This window comes from Gymnogyps californianus, chromosome 2 (assembly GCF_018139145.2).
Source record: "Gymnogyps californianus isolate 813 chromosome 2, ASM1813914v2, whole genome shotgun sequence".
Taxonomy (NCBI): Eukaryota; Metazoa; Chordata; class Aves; order Accipitriformes; family Cathartidae; genus Gymnogyps; species Gymnogyps californianus.
Window position 1 is genome coordinate 145,609,283 of NC_059472.1, and position 19,674 is coordinate 145,628,956.

At 38.0% G+C, this 19,674-nt stretch overlaps 1 protein-coding gene across 1 annotated transcript in view; it reads left to right on the top strand.

Moving 5' to 3' along the window:
- The window catches only part of LOC127029898 (macrophage mannose receptor 1-like), a 35,089-nt gene that overhangs the window by 14,594 nt on the left and 821 nt on the right, over positions 1 to 19,674 (top strand). The window contains exons 13-29 of the mRNA XM_050915711.1: positions 884 to 1,011; positions 1,634 to 1,721; positions 2,964 to 3,108; positions 4,114 to 4,149; positions 4,261 to 4,436; positions 5,038 to 5,105; positions 6,725 to 6,825; positions 8,867 to 9,003; positions 10,043 to 10,157; positions 10,744 to 10,940; positions 12,174 to 12,264; positions 13,595 to 13,827; positions 14,650 to 14,815; positions 16,004 to 16,156; positions 16,598 to 16,714; positions 16,927 to 17,088; positions 19,153 to 19,185. Coding sequence (XP_050771668.1) covers positions 884 to 1,011; positions 1,634 to 1,721; positions 2,964 to 3,108; positions 4,114 to 4,149; positions 4,261 to 4,436; positions 5,038 to 5,105; positions 6,725 to 6,825; positions 8,867 to 9,003; positions 10,043 to 10,157; positions 10,744 to 10,940; positions 12,174 to 12,264; positions 13,595 to 13,827; positions 14,650 to 14,815; positions 16,004 to 16,156; positions 16,598 to 16,714; positions 16,927 to 17,088; positions 19,153 to 19,185 — 2,146 coding nt within the window. The remainder of the gene's footprint in view (positions 1 to 883; positions 1,012 to 1,633; positions 1,722 to 2,963; positions 3,109 to 4,113; positions 4,150 to 4,260; positions 4,437 to 5,037; positions 5,106 to 6,724; positions 6,826 to 8,866; positions 9,004 to 10,042; positions 10,158 to 10,743; positions 10,941 to 12,173; positions 12,265 to 13,594; positions 13,828 to 14,649; positions 14,816 to 16,003; positions 16,157 to 16,597; positions 16,715 to 16,926; positions 17,089 to 19,152; positions 19,186 to 19,674) is intronic.

Sequence of the window (19,674 nt, forward strand, 5' to 3'; positions counted from 1 at the left end):
GAACAAAGTAGAGAAACAGTGAAGTGTATCCACAAGCAGCACAATGCATAAGGCTGGACCTTGCTAAGATAAGCACATTATCCCCCAAAATAAAGCATAAGAAGTCACATGAAAGGTTAATTAAACAAGTGTTTATGAAGGACATTTATTAGAGAGTTTCTGATGCAAAGCTACAGAAAACTCATATCTGAAACACACTCAGTTATGTCTGAGCAGGCATACAAAAGGACTTTGAACAAGAAATGAGAGTAATGTGCAAACGTTGATTTGGGATCATGCAGAATAGAAATGTGCTAAGTAAGTGTGAGATGTTAATATGTCTTATCACTTTACTGAATTAATGAGTCCTTCTCTTTTTATTATGTTATTTTTTTCATTTCTTTCAAACTCAGCTGGAATGCTATTTACTTGGGCTCCTTTATCCCCAAATCATCATTTTTAGCTTTGGTCAAACTTGTGCTTATTCTCTATTAAACTACCAAAATGTTAGACATCATATTGCAAATGTAAAGTGAGAGTTGTAAACCACCATGAGGTCATTCTTTTGGCTGTATCTTCAGACTCCTCCCAGGCCACCTTGCCTCTCCACCACAACCACTCTCCTTTCCCTTCATCTGGAAGGTGGCCTGGACCCTCCTCCAGGTAAAACAAGTGAAAGGGAATTGTATTCCCTTCTAGCAATTCCTTCCCTTTGTTTGTCACCACTATGCTAACTAGCTAGACAACTCTAGTGCAAAAACTTTATGAACAGAGTAATTAATGCTATTTCTCTTATGGACTTTTACTTGGCTTGTATGAAACCTCATTTATGGGTAAGCAAGACTATGTTTGTTTATTTTATTATAACATATTATATATATATTTTAAACTAATTTCTCCACAGTGTTTTTACAGATCAAATATTAAAAAGAAATCATGGCTTGAAGCTCGAGATTTTTGTAGACATATAGGAGGGGATCTGGTCACCATTAACAGTAAAGAGGAGATACCGTTACTAACAAGAGCAATGTAGTGAGTATCTATCTGCTGTATGTTTATCTTACCAGATTTAAAGGATGTTTCATATGAACTATTATGAATGCTCTTAGATGATTTCTGAAACATATGGATTCCTCAAAAGCCAAAAAAACTGTGATACTTTGAAATTTTATCTACTCGTGAATGTTTTTAGCTGTTTCATTAAAAAAAGAGTTGTTTATATCCAGGAAATAAAAAAAAACAGTATCATGATTACTAGATATAATTTAGAAATACATGAAATTGTGGAAGGTGGTATTTTTAGTAGGGTAGAAAACATGACCAATATATTTACTTTTGACTTACCTTGAAGTAGGCAATGCTGAGACCATTTTCTGAATCTGTGAAGGCCGTTCCTAAGAAAACAGAACATAGAGGAAATACAGAATCAATACTACTAATAAGTCTGATAAATAGGCCATTGCCATTAAGCCATAGAAATATTAGATATTTCTATGAAGAACATATGCATCTGTACGCCCTTCACCAAAGGTAATAGGGTAATTATTACAACTTCACTGCACTTTATAATGTGCTCTAGAAAGTTTAATGATGTGTTTCTGGATGTTTTTTGTGTTGATGTTTACACACTGTTCTGCCTTGTAATTTCTGTTAGTGCCACTCGCTGTAGCTTTCAAAGAGTTTGGCTTGGTATATTTTCCTTGAATCCAGATGAAGGATTTGCCTGGAGTGATGGCTCTCCAGTGAGTATTTTATTTTTTCATCAGATTTGTTTGCTTAAGATGTTTTGGGGTTTGTACATGTACTTCTCGGATTCTTACTGTTATCCTCATCAAAGAAAACACCAATCCTGCAAACATTTACGTGGCTGTTAACCTTTATTATAACGAGTAAAATCACAGAAACACATTTGAATACATGGAAATCATCTGTATCTCATCAGGATCTGTAGCTTTCTGCACAGCACTCCAACTTATTTTCTTTTCTAAGAATATAATATGAACACATAACGTCAGAACATAAAAATTCATCATACTAGATCTTGTATCCTTTCTCTGGCTGTGGCCAGAACATCTTAAGAGCTAATCAAACAGCAAGCATATTTCCCAGTATACTCCTGCATCCCCCAGTAAGTGATGGCTCAGGGTCTTTCAGAACCACAGCTAAGATCTGTAATCTTATCTTATTTATTTACATGAATTTATCCAGTCATCTCTCAAGCCCATATAAATATCCACAGATGTGTGAAATGTTCCTGCAGGATTCCACTGCTTATTGCCCTCCCTTTACTCCTACTCTCTATTCCCTATTTTTTAACCCAAGCAAGGACCCTTCCTCTTATCCTATAGCACATTAGTTTCCATAAAAGTTTTGGGAAGCAATCTTACTAAGACCTTTATGAAAATCCCAAGTAGCTTATATCAAATGGTTCTCCTTTCCCATATGGATGTCAGTTTCTTCAGAGGTAACTCCACTAGGTTTATAGGACATGACTTCCCTCCCAAAAGCCACACTCCCTTCCTCATTAACCACAGGGAAGGGAAGATGCGAATGCTGAATTGATGCGTGATATGGTCACTGCCACCAGACGGCTGTTGGACAATGTAATTTTGAACCAAGTCACAGCTGATGAAGTGAAAACTGCCTTGTCTGCACATGATTAGCATGAGTGGAATGGAGGTGAAGTTCATAGCTAGGTGAAGTTCATTAGAAACAGTCCATTTGCCTGTTTCTATTCTGGCTGTGTTTAGGGCTTGAGGCGCAAACAAGAGGAAAAACCCTCCATGGCAAGACAGCCTGATCTCCTGATCATTGACATCATTGCCGCACTAAAAATTCTTATACCTATTGCTTTCCGTATATTTGCACCTCTTTTTAGCGAGAGACAGAATCTTTCAGACAAAACCAGTTTGCTTCTGTTTGCCAATGGAGAGTACAACTACTGAAGTAGATGAAAAGAGTAACAAAGATGATTTCTTCTATAGGTTAGGTACACAAACTGGGATGATAGTCCAAGAAATTTAGGAGGACGCAAATTCTGTGGCGTACTCAACGGTGGGACTCATTCTAAACGATGGTTTCTTTCGGTCTGTGAAGTACAGCTTGACTGGGTTTGTCAAATACAAAAAGGTAGATTTATTCTTCTCTTTAAGCAAGAAGCTTAAATAACTTTATAAGTAGTTGCTTTCTAATATAAGTTGCTGGAGAAAGACATAAAATTTTGAAGAACTACTTTTTCCAAATGGAAGTCAAGAGCATTGGGTAACATAATATAGGCCAGGATTTTTCAATGACAGATGATAAGAATAAATAAATTTATTTCTTCATGTAAATTAGGATGTATAAATAATCCATGTGCTTGCGAGGGTTTCATAGATTGCCTTTTTAATATTAAGAAGTTTTTGCTTGTATTTTTGTAATGTAGGAAGTAAGGAGTTGTGAATTCCTTACAATACTGGTTTTTACACTAACATGGGTAAAGCTAATAAACCAAATACAATATGTTTCTACACCAAAGATTTAGTAGTGCTCCAAGTTCTCCTTTAACATTATTCAGGATTCAACTGCTTTTGGAAAAGCAATGGTTCAAAGCAGTGGCATTTTTTTTTTTCTATCAGAAGCAGAAATAACTCACAGTCAGTATATATAGTCATATTTCCTTTTGCTTACAAATATTTGGGACTGAGAGAATTTTTTGATAGAGCTAAAGTAAATCTAGCAGAAATTTTCTCCCTCTTGATAAGAAGACCCCTCTGGAGGATTATGGAATGTCTACTGATGGATCAGTAAAGGGGCTGTAAAACCAAAGTTTAAAGTGTTTCAGATAAATCTACTGTGACTTACAGACTGGAAGAGCAATTTTCCCTTACATTGCTCTGCGCAGGAATGTGATCCAGCCAAAGCTATGACTTTGTTGAGATGAAGCACAGCTTATGATACAAAATTATAAGTAGATGACCATGCATATTGCATAATGTGTAGCTGAAATGTGTGGTTAAGCCTGCTTTCTAGTCAATGCCAAAGCAGTGCAGAATCCTGCTCTGTTCCTCACTCCGCTTGTTGCAGTCAGTCACAAGCTACATCATAAAACACGCTACAGAGATGTGTCATGCCTTCTATTCTCTTGTTTTGCAGGAGTGCCATTAAAATCTGAACCAACCAACACGTATGGTAGGTTTTTGCATACATTTATTCATCTTGTTTATTATTTTTTATCAAAACGTTATCGAGCTTTTGTGTTCTACAGATACAGAATTTAAGGCTACCTTATTTATCTTCCAGCATATAAAACCACTGCGGATGGATGGGTCATATATGAAGATAAGCTATACTACATCAGCAAAGAATATGTCTCCATGGAAAAAGCCCAAGAGTTTTGCAGGATGAATTCTGCAGACCTGGCTGTTGTTAATAGTAATAGTGAGAGAAGGTTCCTACAGAGAGCGCTAAAAGAAAATGTAAGAATCATTGTAAACAGACAGCCTAAAGTAGAAATGCTTTTGACAATCTGCTTGCAAAACTTGAATTGCCTCAGAAGTAGAGCCATCATCATTTTCACTAACGAAATCCGCCTGAGATCTATGAAATTCCCCCCAAACGCACCCTTTGGTCCCATGGGATTTGGTCTCTCCTGCTCTGTGCCAGCTGTGCTGAGGTGGTGAGGCAGACCAGTGGGAAGAGTGATGTGGGAAGGTGCCAGCTGTGCTGGCTTGGGAAGTAGCTGGTGTGAGAGAGAGACTGGAGGTTGGTATTAGATGATGCTGCAGTCCTGGAGGGAGAACGAAAGATGTGTACCAGTTTCTGACTCAAGATCTGCTTCTCTCCTACCCCATCCTAAGGGCCTTCAGTGCTGCAGGACTCAACTCTGATGATCCAGGTAAAAACCTGGCTTCTGTGCCTGAGTGTGTAAACACATTGCTGTGCTTAACTGTAAGCACATGCTTTACTGCTGTCGACTTCAGTGACTGCTCTGTGAACCTAATCAAGGGCACATCCATTTCTGCTTGTTTCACTTCGAAGATTTTTTTTTTTAATTAAAATAGTATCTGTCTGTTTTAGGAGGAATCCTGGAGTCAGTCAAGAGGATACTTCATTGGTCTAAAAGTGAGTCTTGATAAAAAGTTTAGGTAAGTTCAGATGATCACTGCAGCTTTTAACATGTAGAAACAAATACAGAATTTTATGTAGATGGAGGTACTAAATGTGTTGTTTTCAAGGACTGAAGGCAGTTCCATATAATGAGTACTAAAGCAGAATGGAATAGTCTTAGAATATTCTAAAGTCCAATAGTTTTCCCCAAAAAGAAATAGGAAAATAACATTTTTTTCTTGAGTAAACACTTACCCAAAGAAGGGCTTGGCAGCTGTACTGTCCATACACACTTTCTCAAGTTTCTTTCAAAGATTTGCCCCATAAATTGGAGTGATACTTTACTATGCTGGATTTTATACCTATAAACACACACACTTAAAATATGCTCCATACCATAGAGCCTAGCTTTCTTATGTTTTTTATCTATATATCATAGCTTCAGAGAGGTCCTCCAGAATTAAGAAGATGTGGACAATGAGTACAAAAGCTCATTCTGACAGAGGTTTTTAAGGTAGCCTCTGCAAACTCTCATTCCAGGAGAAAAGTCAGCAGAAATTTACAGTACAGTAAAATTAACAAGTATAGCGAAAAGACCAACACACAAATAAACTCAAAACTAAAGTAAAAGATACTGAAGAGCATGATACTGACACTGCCTACCTTCCCATCTGCTAGTTAGGACACATCTGGGATGTGAAAGACTATGCTTCTAATCTTGACCTGAAACAAGTTTAGAAGAGATTTGACTTTAACCTTTCTATTTTAATGCCACTGTTGAGTGTCTGTAAATCACTAACCTTGGAAAGGGCAGAAAAGGAGCAGGGAGAGAAAAGTTGGTAATGACTGAGTCAGTGCATGATTCTAACCTCCTGATTTAGGACACAAATTAGGGAGATAGGACATTGCTTGGGTCCGGTGAGCATCTCCTTTATTTAGATCAAGTGTATCAGCAGCAGCAAGAGATAGATGAGGGAGCTGAACTTGTTTCCCACTTCAGGCTGAGTGACCTAAATTCTGAAATATTGACTAAAATGCAGTTCCAACCTCTTCTTCCTTCAATAGCAATGTATTAAAGTAAAAAGCACGTAAGCATAAAGAAAAAATGTCAATTTTGATACTTTAGAAAGGGTGGTTTTAAAGCTGACAGAATGTCCATTAGTTTCCAGACACAAGACAATAGAAATAACCTATGGAGATAGTTCTCTTCAGAGTAAAATCCACAGAAAAGTATTTTTGTCCTTGTTTGCATCTATGAAAACATCAGGAATGCTCAGACCGAGAAGCACAACGTTAACTAGGTGATACAATGAAATAAGTTAAGAGAAATAAAACTTTTAATATTCTTCTCTGTATTACATGTTATGGCTAACTGAAAATAGTTTCTGTTATTAAATGATGTCTGATCACTCCTGCCAATCAATGGAAAATATGCTTGGTGGTTTCTTTTTCTATTTTGCAACCAGTCATAATTTACATAAATTTCTTCAAATTAGAATAATCAGGTAAGGGGAGGAAAATCTGTAACAGTCCTTCCAGTTTTAGCCAGTTCCTATTAATGCTCATGGACCTTCTTAATTGTGAAATGTTAATTAGGATTGTCATCTCACTATTGAAGTGTATTAATTAATAACTCTTTGTATATCTTTTCTTTAAGCTGGATAGATGGCACTCCAGTAACCTATGTGGCCTGGGCTCCTAATGAACCCAACTTTGCAAATAATGAGGAAAATTGTGTGGTAATGTTGTCAGAGCAAGGTAAGTAACAAGGCTACACTGTTAGATTTTACTTGACTCTGCTTGGATTATAACTGGTGCTGTCGAACTTCTGCTGTCAGCTGTCACACAATCTTTTATGGCTGTTTTCTGCAATTCCTTTCCAGTGACAAGCCAACAAGATGCAGTAACTGGTGTAACCACCAGTCATGGAAGTCTCTGTGTCCTTAGAACGGGGAGATTTCATCACCATGTGTAATTTAATGCAGATGTCTCTGTCTGGGTTTATAAGATTGATATTGCACCATTTTACAGGGCTTTTCCCTACTTCTCTAAGTAAAAAGTTGAGTGGGGTCTATCTTCGCTCCTATGAACTTAAGAAAACATTTATAACAGCTACAGGAAATAGGGGGGTTGAAGGTACAAGCCAATGAGGAGAGGAGAGAGACAAATACATCTAATGACCTAAGACTGTCTTACATGCTTGTAAGTACTCTTAAATGTAAATGTCTTGCAAATCCTAGAGCTAATTTTTCCTCTTGGCTGTATTTCTGTAACTTAGCTGAGGCTAATGGGAATTCAGTAATATATGTATAAGGAAATCAATCTCTCAGTTTATGTTTTATAAAGAATTCACTCAGCAATCCCGCCTGAAATTCTGCCTTTATATGAAGACACCAAGAATAAGATTCACTTTTCTAAACATAGGCATCTGGTTTGATTGAGATGCATCCCTCCTTCTTTAGCTGTTGATCCAGAAAGGGGCAGCTATCCCACCAGTCCCTGCCATATCTACCAGCTCTGCATAGATGGCTCAGCATTCCTGAGCTTGTCTCAGATGATGCTAGAAGTTTACATGTGGGCAACTGAATTGGACCATAAGGGAAGCATTAAGCTTGAGTTGACAACAAAATGTAGCTAATGTGAGCTAGACCTCTGAAGTCTCATTATGGTCAAATGGAGATCTCACCTGCATAGCCAGTGCTGCCTGAAGAGCAATTCAGTTTACTCTAGCACAGTATTCAGTTGCCTACATGTAGGTGACTGTAGCCACCTGCTATGTCCTAGAGTTAGCCCATCTGACTGTAAGTTTCCCACATAAACAGTGCCATGTCTGTCAGCTCTCTGCAGGTACCTTGCATAGCCTCTCAAATGGTGCTAAGCACCGCTGTTTAGTCAAATGAAACCTGCCCTAGCTCTCTATTGACTATAGTAGTAGCTTAGAAATCTAGTGTATATCTTGACAACTGAAATGAGGTATTTTAATCTGCAAACTGAATCCCTAGATAACATTATCTTAACTTGAGATGTCGGCCCCCAGGAGATGGCACATATTTCATGAAGTGTGTTTGAACACTATATTGTGCCCTTAGATTGATCTGGTATTTCCTATCCCATCCATTTCTGATCCATTTTCTTTTCAAATTTGCTTGCTGATATATTTCCCCTGCTGCCTGCAATGTGATGATGCCATAGCTTGAACAAATCACAAACAGGTACGCACACAGTGGAGAGCTCTGCATGAGGAGTAGAAGTCAGGCAGTTCAAATTAAGCACGAGGGGCTACGGCTGTGCTACTATTAGAGCTTCAACTGGCTCATTCATAGCTGCCATGGTTACTTCGTCTTCAAATCAAACTGCAGCCTGAAATATAAAATAGAGAACATTGTGTTCTGCTAAAAAACAAAAGTTCATTTTTTTCTCATCCTTTTTCTCCTGTAATTCTCCTACTCAGACTCTTTGAAGGATAGGGGTGGGGAGGGTGGAGAAAGTAGAATGAAGTTAATTGATGACCAGAGCATTTCTTCTGCATCACTGGCCCTTTCTTCCCAGTCCTTTATTCTTTTTTCAATTGCTAGATGGTAGCCCAGTAACTAACAGTGCTGAGCAGCTAAAGTCCATAAACATATTCTGTTTGTAAAAAAATAGTTGAGTGCATAAATGTAATGCATGGCTCTTTTACTCACTTTTATGGTCTGGACAGTAGAGATTAGCCTCTTTCTAACTCAAAATAAGAAGTGATAAATTATTGTTACACATACTACAACATCTTGACTTGCTTATTCAATCTAATGATTTTTAGGCTTGTGGAATGATGTAAACTGTGGTTCCTCCAATAAATTTGTATGTGAAAAACATAACAGTTCTATTAATTCAACGTTTGCTTCTCCATTGCCTCCTGGAGGATGTCCAGAAAGTTGGTTTTTCTTTAACAACAAGGTATGTCAACAAGTATCTTCAGTAAATTGTGTAAAGCAATGGAACTGAAAAAAAGAACTAAAAAAAATATATTTTTTATGATTATAAAATAAATCTGGAGAGTATCCAGTCAGAACATGCTGGATGGATGGATGGATGGGCTTTTTTGGAGGTGACTATAGACATTTAACTTTGCAGAGAAATACAGTAAAAGTAGATGTATGCTGAATAAATTTCAGAGAACATAGTTTGTGCAGGCTTAAAATACACTGTTACTGTTTAAGAAAACCTCTCCTCCTCCTCCTCTCCTGTTTTATGTATTTATGTTTTTAGAAACTGAAATTTGTAATGGTCAGTCTTGAAAAAAACGCCCTTCAGGTGGAATAATTTAGAGAGAATGTATTTGAGCAATCCCTTTGGCTTGTACAGAGTTCCCAAAGCTTTGAGTTCAGAAAGATGATGCCAAACTACAATTGTTTTGAGTATAGTTTTACATTCAGACATGGTCTGGAAGTCCTCATGGCTGTAAGGGAAGAATTTGTACCAATTTTAGTCAAAGCTCCATTTGCCAAACGTTGTTTTGTCTACTTTATGTACACTGTGCTGCTATTGCATCCTCAGAGTGTTAGGTCAATGTGTCAAAGGGTATTTGATACTCTTTGGCAGGATGAACAGTCATAACCACAGTCATTAGAAGCAGAGCAAGGCACAGTAGAGATCATTCCCTGCAGCAAACCCAAAGCCACATTTTCTTGGTTTTAAATAATCCCTCTGTTATTGCAGGAAGCAGGCAGATGAAAATGGGAAAAGGGATTATGTACTTGACATCATTACAATCAGTTCAGATGATACTAGACTCCTGGATTACACCTTGTACAATGAGAGGGGCTAAGTATCTACCTGGGTAGTCATACATACTTTCTGCTCTTGAGCTCTGTCACCTATTCTAGCCCCAATTTCTTTTTCTGGAGAAATGTACATCCTATAGCTAATTGATATTAGTCACACACAACAGTTCCCATCTCTGCTAGTTTGAATGAAGTGCTTGCTTTTTTTCCAGTGTTTCAAAATATTTGCTTCCAATATAACAAGAAAGCTCATGTGGCATGCTGCACGAAATGCTTGTATTGAATTGGGAGGAAACCTGGCTACCATACCAAATGAACAAGTGCAAGGTACATATATGGGCTCTATTGAGAGAAAAAAATATTAGTCTCTCATTAAAGAAACTGCTATACTCTCCAAAATAGATTATGGGACTATCTGCTGAAAATTGCTTATTAGCCAGGTCAGTTTATGCTTCGTTTTAACTCCAAAGTGTGAAACAATAGCTAAATTATTGCATATAAGAAATAAAGTGTGTGTTTCTACTTCTTTCAGTTGCTCAGTTTTCATGAAACTTCCAGTCTCTCTTGAGTGTGGTTGCACAGATCTCTCAAACTGACAGACATCTGTATTTTCTGTCTGTCTCACTGGCAATATGATTTGCTGGAACACTATGTGTGCATACACAGTGGGGAAGGGGGCATCTTCTAATTTGCTCCAGAGCTTTCTTTTTTGGCTATTTTTTCAACCTTAATGCTTGTGTAACATATGTTCCTACAGATGCTTACCTAAACATTTAGTTAAAGGCAGATGGGCTGTGTAGTGGGAAATGTTATCCTTTTAATATGGCCCCAGTTCTGGGCTTTTGCATATTTTTCCTGTTTTGGGTAAGTCATGATGAGCTTTCCTTAATGAGAAGTCTTTGCTTCCCTCCAGCTTTCCTCTTCTATCATTTAAAGGATGCCATGACTAATGTTTGGATTGGGATGAATGATATCAATGAAGAGTCCACATTTCTTTGGACAGATGGAAGCACCATTTCCTACACCAACTGGGGTAACGGTGCACCAGAACAGAAACAAAGCTACTTTGACTATTATGACTATGAAATGTTGACAGACATCACTGTGGAGGTACAGGAAATTTAAGTAACCTGTATATCTTTGGCAGCTAGATGATTTTCCTAAAAGGGAAGTTACAGCAGCAATAACAAGATGCTGAAACAAGTCCTTTTGCAAGCAGAATGAGGCTCAGCAAGTCAGCTGGTAATGATTCCAAATGCACCAAAAATGTTTGGCAGAGGTTCTGAGGAAGAGGGACCTTGTGCTTTCCATCCGACCTATTGCAAAATACCAGTTCTGTAAAAGAAGCCTGGAGAGGTATATACTACATCAGTTCCCCCCCAAACTGCATTACCACAAACATTAAAGTTGCAACACCAAACATAGAAAAGTTATGATAAACCAAAATTAAGGTTGTTGGTGCAACATTAATTTATCTATGTATAATTTCCATTCCTGGCTAATGTGCTGCCACACTGCTTTACTAGTTTCTGATGCTACAAAAGGATATCTTCAATAAAAGGGCTATTTCTCTGCTGAAATTCAATCTCTTTTTCCAAAGGACGTAAACACGTAGTTTCTGAGGAAATGATAGGCTGCTAGTCACCAGAGATTTTTAACACCTACCATCAGTCAACTTGCTTATGACTAAAACTTGTTCAAATCAGCATAAAAGAGAAATTCTGATGAAATACTGAAAGATGGTCACGGCCAGTCTTGAAATCAAGGGAGTAATGAAGGAAATCTTGAAGCAATTAAACATAAGTAAAGGGAAAATTTGGTTGTTACTAAAGACTTCTGATAGTGATAACTTGATAATGACTACAAACTGGTAAAGAGTACCTGATTTCTGCAAGATAGTCTGCTTCAATTAAGATAAATCCAGACTAGTGCTTTTAATAACAGTTCTTATATTGTTGTTCTCATTGACGGAAATGTTTTGAAGCAGTTCTACTTAATTGTAAATCAGAATTGAGAAGACATATTATAGGTACCCTAGTCATTTCTGTAGTCATTAAAGGATTCTTAATAAAACTGGTAAGATTATTTTTTATAGACCTTTCTTTCAGACCTTGATGGGCACCAGTGGAAGACTGGTTCAAATTTAAGGGGTCACTAACAAATACCAGGTCAAGCTGTTTGGCAGAAACCTAGGAAATTTGAACTAATTACATAGGTGCTCAACGAGCACCTCTCCTCTCCTCTTTTCTCTGCCATCAGGCTGACGCTAGGAGTATAGGAGCTTCAGCTCACCACCTCGCAATTGCCTTTTGTAACGGCTGTGTATCTTCCCCTCTCCTTCAGACAGATTGTGTTTTCATCGTGAAGTCAGATGGGAAATGGAGAGATGATAGCTGTGACAACGAGAGAGGCTATATATGCCAGATGAATTCATGTGAGTTCTGTTTAACCCAGTCTCCTAAATAGAAAAAGTATCTCAGTTAGATAAGCTGAATATATAAACCAATGTGATTTCTTTCAGCTTTGAGTCTCATTCTGAGTGTCTCAGGCTTTCAGACTTCCACCAGTCTTAAGGCTGTACTATTTTTAAAGTACAATTTGTTCCACAGAAATTGCTGGAGAGGAACCGCTATCTTAGTTGGGGTTTTATACCTAAATCATGAACAATACTAGAGAATAATAAATGGAAATGGATTTTCTCAGTGAAATATGAGGCTTTTAGGCATCCTCTTTAAGTGCAGTGTAAACCATGCCCTTCCAGTGATCTCCATACTCCTGGCTGTCTCTGAGCAGAGCACTTAATCCTCTCTTAACATTTCTACTGAATGCCATATGATGTCTATTAAAATGTATAGCCTCTTGACTGTGTCTTTATTGTAGAAGAATATTGATTGTTTTTACACCAAAATGAGTAATGAATGTTGACTTCCCTGCTGTAGAACTGTAATTATGCAAATCCCTGCTGCCCAGCCATATAATGGGAGTAGAGAAGGCAAAGCACAGATAACAAAAGAGTTTTGCCTCACCTTTATTACAGCATTAGTAAAAACTATTCCCTCCCACTTCAATCAGCTCCTGCAGCCTGTTCACTCTCAGCATAGCTAACTTGCTTATAAGAACACCCTCTCCCTGCACAACAAACATATAGTTTTAGGGAGGCGTTTTAGTTTGCTTAATCCCAGTTACAGCTCTTCTGAATACCATTACAATCTCAAGGGTGGAAATATACACTGCCTGACTCAAACATGCAGGCAACGTTCAGGCAGCCACTACAGACAGACTAATGACTTGGAGTCAACAGCAAGTGGTGATCAATGAACATCAAGTATCAAAGTCGCAGGTTGTGACAACAGGGTACTACAGTAAATGCCTTAAACGTCGAGCCCTAAGTCCTCTCCACCAGTGATCTGAAATAGGTGTATACTCAGATTTAGTCAAAATATCTTAAAGCAAGGGAACTCAAATATCCAGTTCATGAGTCTTAGTCTGCACTAGTCAGGCCTCTCGCAAGTATACTCTCTACTTCAGGGCATTCAGGATTTCACTCTGCTTTTTACATTAAGAAATTTGGCTCATGTTTTACAAGTTTGTTTTGGGCTTTTTCATTTTGTTTTTGTTTTTTTTTCATAAACAAATTGTTCATGAGCTTAAATAAAGATTTTGACTTATTGTTAATACTGAACTTTTGACCTATTTTTGTATAGCTTCCACGCTAGAGATGAGTGGTATGTTGTAAACTCATGCATTCAGTTTTTCCTCCATAGTTACCACGCAGTCTGAGGAACCAACAACAAATCCATCCTCTGGCTTTGCCCGTTATGGTGACAGTAGCTATTCAATCATCTCATCTGAAATGCAATGGGAAGAGGCCAGAAAAAATTGTCAAGACAAATCCGCAGAACTTGCCAGCATTTCAGATGCCTACATCCATTCATTCCTGTGGATCCAGATGTTGAAATATGGAAAACCTGTATGGATTGGTCTTAACAGCAATATAGTAAGTGCTGGACAGATGGGAGGTGCAGGTGCTCGGTGAGCTCTCCTGCTCTTTATAGATCTGCTGGATGCCCAATTTATAACAGTGCTGAAACAACTGTACTCTGAATGGCTTTACTGTGTATATGCACAGATTTCTAGTGGTCCTGTTAGAGTTACTCAAAGACTTTCATGAACCAAATAGAGTGAAGAGTCACAGAAAAGGTTAAGCAGGAAGCACTAGATGAAAGTAGAAAGCTCTAGAAACGGTAAACGAAATAAAGGTGCAGACTGAGAGTCACAAGCCAGGATGTGCAGCTACCGTGAAGCAACCGTTAGCCATTCTGAAAGTCTAAATCCTTGCTATATAGAGGGCTTCTTATAACTATTATTATATTAATAAAAGTTATTATGAGTATGAGAGAGACATTTTAAGATTATTTTGACTGTTTAATGGCAAGTAATCTTTACTCACCAAATACTCCCAGTTTTAATTCAAATAAAGCAGAGCAGAGGGGACGAATTCTCTGTAATGGCTTTTCTTGATATGGGATTTACTAAATGACCTAAGATGGTCTCATCTGAGTTTCTTGCCATGTTGTGGAAGTTTGTGTTACTTCAGAAAAACCCTCTTGAAAGCTATACACTGTTGAACACTGTTGATATGTAGTTTTGTGTAACTCAGAGCACCCAGTGACATTGCTTAGAACAGTGAATGGTGTTTAAAAAACCAGAGCAGCACAGGGCTTTTTTTTCTGAAAAACTCAAATAGACATAGGACATTATATTTGTGTCAGAGATTTTTATGTAAAAAACTCTGTTACCAGAACTTCTTTGTTTTCAGACTGGCAGCTATTACAAATGGACCGATAACTGGAAAACCAGGTACACAAAATGGGCAGCAGGGGAACCAAAGGAGAAAAATGCTTGTGTCTACCTAGATCTTGACGGTACTTGGAAAACAGCATCCTGCAATGAAAGCTACTTTTCAGTTTGTAAGACATCAGATGGTAAGCAAATGAATGTGATAATTTTAAAGACACATTCCTAATTCCATTAGTCTGCCTAATCCTAGAGACTTTGCTCTGGCCTGGGCTAAAACCCTCGAGGAGTATGCTTCAGGACAGCGTCTACCTCCCTGCAGAATTTGGAGGTTTGCTATTGGATGATATATGAATTCAGGCACATGAAAGCCTCTTGTGCAAACGGACATGGCTGCACTGCTTTCATGGTAGTCATAACTGTTTGCATAAGATGAAGCTCTGTCTTCAAGGTTTTTTGCTCTTTCCAAGACATAAGCATAAATCACACTTGAGATTGTGTGTAAGATAAGTGCTGGGAACATGCACTGACTGTGTGGACTGCAGCAACTGGATAAGCTCACACATAGGTGTCACTGAGCCAAAATACAGGCAAGAGTTTCACTCCCATTCACTATTGCTAGAGCTAAAGCAGTTCTGATGTAGGTGTTAAGAGCCTTGGGAATGTGAGTGATACTTTTAACTCTTTGTAGAGGTATGCAGAGGCATGTTTACTTGTAGATTTTGTAGAATTGTGTTGTTTTCCCTCCTTGAGGTTTTAAGGCTACATAATATAGTCTGTTCCTGATGTGGGATTCAAGATAGATTTTGCCACTTGAAGGTGGCTTCTGAGTTAAACTTCCCAGCCGTACATTTGGTCTGCATATGCAGTGCAAGAACCGCAGACCGATAGAAGTGAATTGGAGTTGCACACATGGTCAGAAACAGAGACTAGTTTGGCAGAAGCATGCTCCACTGATGGCTCCTTTGTATAAAGTGACAACATATAGGACTAGGCAGCCATACAATATGGGACTGTGCTATCAATGATTCATTAGCCTACAACAGCTTTCTGTGTTGTGAGAATGCAAATTCGAGATCTATATCTGCTCTCAGGGTTTGCTTTCCTCACAGTACTGCCAAGACAGTTAGTTAGATGCTGCAGGATGTGATTTGTTTCCTTGTCCTAAGAAATGTGATTGGAGAAATCAGATGTTTCACACTCTTGACTGCCTGGCTCTCGCCGTTGTCTGAGCTGGGGGCCTGTAGGAATAGTCAGGAGTAGAGGTCCAGATAGTTAAAGCTGGGTGAGAGAAATCCCACACTATTTACACATATATCCTACCTCATAGGTTATTCATAATGCAATACCAATTTCATACCATATGGCTTCTTTAGCTATAGCTCCTACTGACCCTGCTCAGCTGCCTGGAGACTGCCCTGAAGCAGCCGAACTCCGAGCTTGGATCCCTTACCGTGGCCACTGCTACTACCTTGAAGCATCAGCTGGGAGAAGCTGGGCGCTGGCCTCCCTCGAGTGTGCTCGGTTAGGTGAGAGCCTTCATTATCAACTGACGAGATTTGTACGAAAGTTTATACAAAACTCATAAAAATGTAAAAACATTGATTAAAAAAAAAATCATTAGAAATACTTTATTTACCTACCAAGCTATTCTAAATCTGGCACAATGAAAATAAACTGACACAAGCGACTTTGTGCAGCTTTCTGTCCTCCCAGGGGCTGCAGCCTCCCCAGGCATAGAGCTCCCCATCAGCTCCTGGCTTCTGGAGCACCATCCTGGGGGCCGTGGTGGGGGGCCATGGCCACTAAGCACCTCCAGGTCTCTGTCCTCCACAAGAAGCAATGGGGAAGCCAACAGAGTAGCGTGCATAATACTTTCAAAAGTTATTGTTTGTACAGACTTGAAAGAGGAGGCTATTCCAGTAGTTGCTCACATAGGTTATGGTTATTTGCTTGCTAATGCCTTTCAGGTGCTACCTTGGTTTCGGTGGAGAACACGGATGAATCTGACTTTCTGATCCATACAATACAACCACTTGGAAATAAAGTAGGAGGCTTCTGGATAGGACTTTACCGAAATGTGGATGGTAATGTCTTACTTTCAGTATTTAATTGAAAAATGCTTTGCTAATATAAGAAAATTGAGGATAACTGCATTTTTACAAAAAATGACGTGGTCTTCTGCTGAAAAATGGGTTACTATTACATTTTTGAAGACATTTGCTGAGCTAAGGAGTTAAAATATCCATGAGATATAGATACATTTTAAATTTTTTTTACTCTACATGTTGCTCTTTAGGCCAGTGGTTGTGGCTAGATAATGCTGCACTGGACTTTGTCAACTGGAAGGAGAAAGAGTCCGGTGTGGAGCATCACTGCATCGAAATGACTGCACCATCCGGTTATTGGGACAACACTGATTGCTCTTCTGAAAAAGGATTTATCTGCAAAAAACCCAAAAGTAAGTCCTTAGTGACTCAGCCCTTAGTGACAGAGCAAATCTGTTTACTAGTAACTGCTACAGCCCTCCATCACATGTCTGGAAGTAATTTCTGACAGTTTCGTTTGGCATATCCCACTTTTCTAAACATTTGTAGTTGCCTGTTTTTGCAGACTGCAAGCTCTTCGCATCACTGTCTGCACTTGCATGGGAATATGGTAATGTGCTGTATGCACCCTAGGTTGAGAACGAGACTTTCAGAAAACTTTTGAATACCTAACACAGGCATTGGTATGGCATCCGTCAAACACTTGTGCAAACTTATGACTTTTCCAGGAACTAAGTATTGTAACAGTTGTTATACCCTTGCAAGGAGGAATTAATGTGAATAATCAAGCTTCCTCTTCAAGCTTGTTATGCTCAAGAACTATATTACTGCCCAATGTCAAAAACTGCCTTCATATTGGGCCTTTAAGTCCATAATGCCTCAGGGACACTAAAAGGCCAGCTGTTTGTGTTGCAATAATAATATAAGGAGTACTTCCCTATTAAATGAAAACTTCAAGTCATTACAGAAGCTTACCAGCATTTCTGGAAAATTTCATGCATACTGTATATGCCAGACTAATGTTTCAGAGGTAGAAAACCACATGTAGTATTCCTAAGTGGAGATACAAAAGATATAATTGTCTGAAAAAGCACTATCATTCCATTCTCTTAAGTTAGGTGTTAAAATCAATCTTACCTAAAAAATGGTAGGTTGCCATCTTTAAACTTTTGTAGTTTCTTTTGTAGTAGCTGTGAGATCCGGTTTAATTTTCCAGGTTTTGCATTGTGCATTGTCCCCAGTAAATCATGGGGAACATCTCTGTCCTATGCTGAAAACCTCATTTTCTGTGTAAAACAATTTTTAAGATTCCTTTGTTCGGATGAAAAGTTGAAAGGATGTGATTTCAATACTAAAGACATTGCAAAACACAGTAGTTCTTAGAAAAATAATTGAAAATTTGGGGTTAGCTTTTAATCATTTTTCAAGTGTAGTCTTTAATTAAAAAAATAAACTGAAATGTAACGAAGAAACAGTCATCTCCCATGCACTGTTAATTTCCATGCTTAAATCAGCACATGCCCATGGCAGTAAATCAGTTAATCCCCATTAAAGATTTACTAAGAACATCCAAATTATATTCCATCCCATATAGTACTAAAATAATAAGGAAGCACTAAAATCCATCCATTGAATCATAAGATGCTCTCATATATCACTGTTTCCTGCCTTAGCAGGGGATACTGTTGCTTTGTACCTATTCATTTTATGTTCTGCTCTGCTTTCATTTCATTTTACATTTTGCCTTTATAACTTCTCCTCTGGGTAGTAAGTGTGTTTTCAAACTGTAATGTAAAAGAGCCAAGAGGAGAAATGTTTTCTTGATAATTTAGGGAGTCTTGGTTCAGAATAGTTTTCTTACTTTATAAGAACATCCAATATGTTTAATTATTCTTCTTTTCTGAGTGTCAAACATTTTTTGCACCTCTTCAACAAAAAAGATTTTATAAAGGTCTTTTCTTTTTCTCTGTCTCCTTCTTATGCATAGGCAAATGGGAAGATTACAGCCTTGATTCAGAGGGCATTTTCTAGGGAAGACATTTAAGAATCTTAAACTTAATAGTAACAGCAGAATCCTGCTGGACATGCAGAGCTTCCTAAAATGTGCTATGTGAAATTAATCTCCGGAGTTGTACATCATGTTCTTAGTAAATTAAAATTAATATTTCAGGAAAAATGTGAAAAGGTATTTTTGAGTGAACACAGAAAAGAGTCAGTATTTGAATGTTGGTAGATATAAAAACAACATAAAGTTTTAAATGAATGAATATTATAGTTTGGTAAATGTTAAGTAGGAAGGTAAAACCTTAGTAACGTATTTTTTGCCTCACTTATGTTGCTTTTTATAACAGACATATATGTTATTAATGCAATGGTAATACTTCAGGGGGTTTTGTTCCTGTATAATTTTAGCAAAACAGTCAAACTTATGAATTCTAATGAAGTGTCATATTATTTCTCTCTGATATTCATTGAAGTTGAGCCTAGTGGGAGTCCTCTACAGCAAAAAGGTAAGAGCTTTCATACGAAAATTAACAAAAATCTAAATACAAGAAGAACTTAAAATGAGTTTTCCCAAATCACCCCCTTTTAGAGAACAAGTCCTGCTGACAGTTACTGGGATGCATGGTTAAAAATCACTCAGGATAATCCCACAGTTCCTTTTACGTGCACACGAGCACTCACATGTTCTTGGTCGACTGGACTGCTGCAGGGCTAACCTGAGTGACAAGCTCAGCAGTGACCCAACTTGTGACTAACTTTGAGAACAGGCATAATGAGCTTTAACTAGCCTGTTAAAACATATGTAGATGTATATGCAAATTTCTTCCATATGTATTGTAAATAATGTAACATAAAAATATTGTAAAGCTAATTTCCAAATAATTAGCATCCTGTATCCATACCTAAAGCATGCATTTTCATTAAATTCTTACAAGCATCCACCGCATGCATTGTGTATCACTGTAATCCAGATCTACTAAAACCATGTTAGCTTT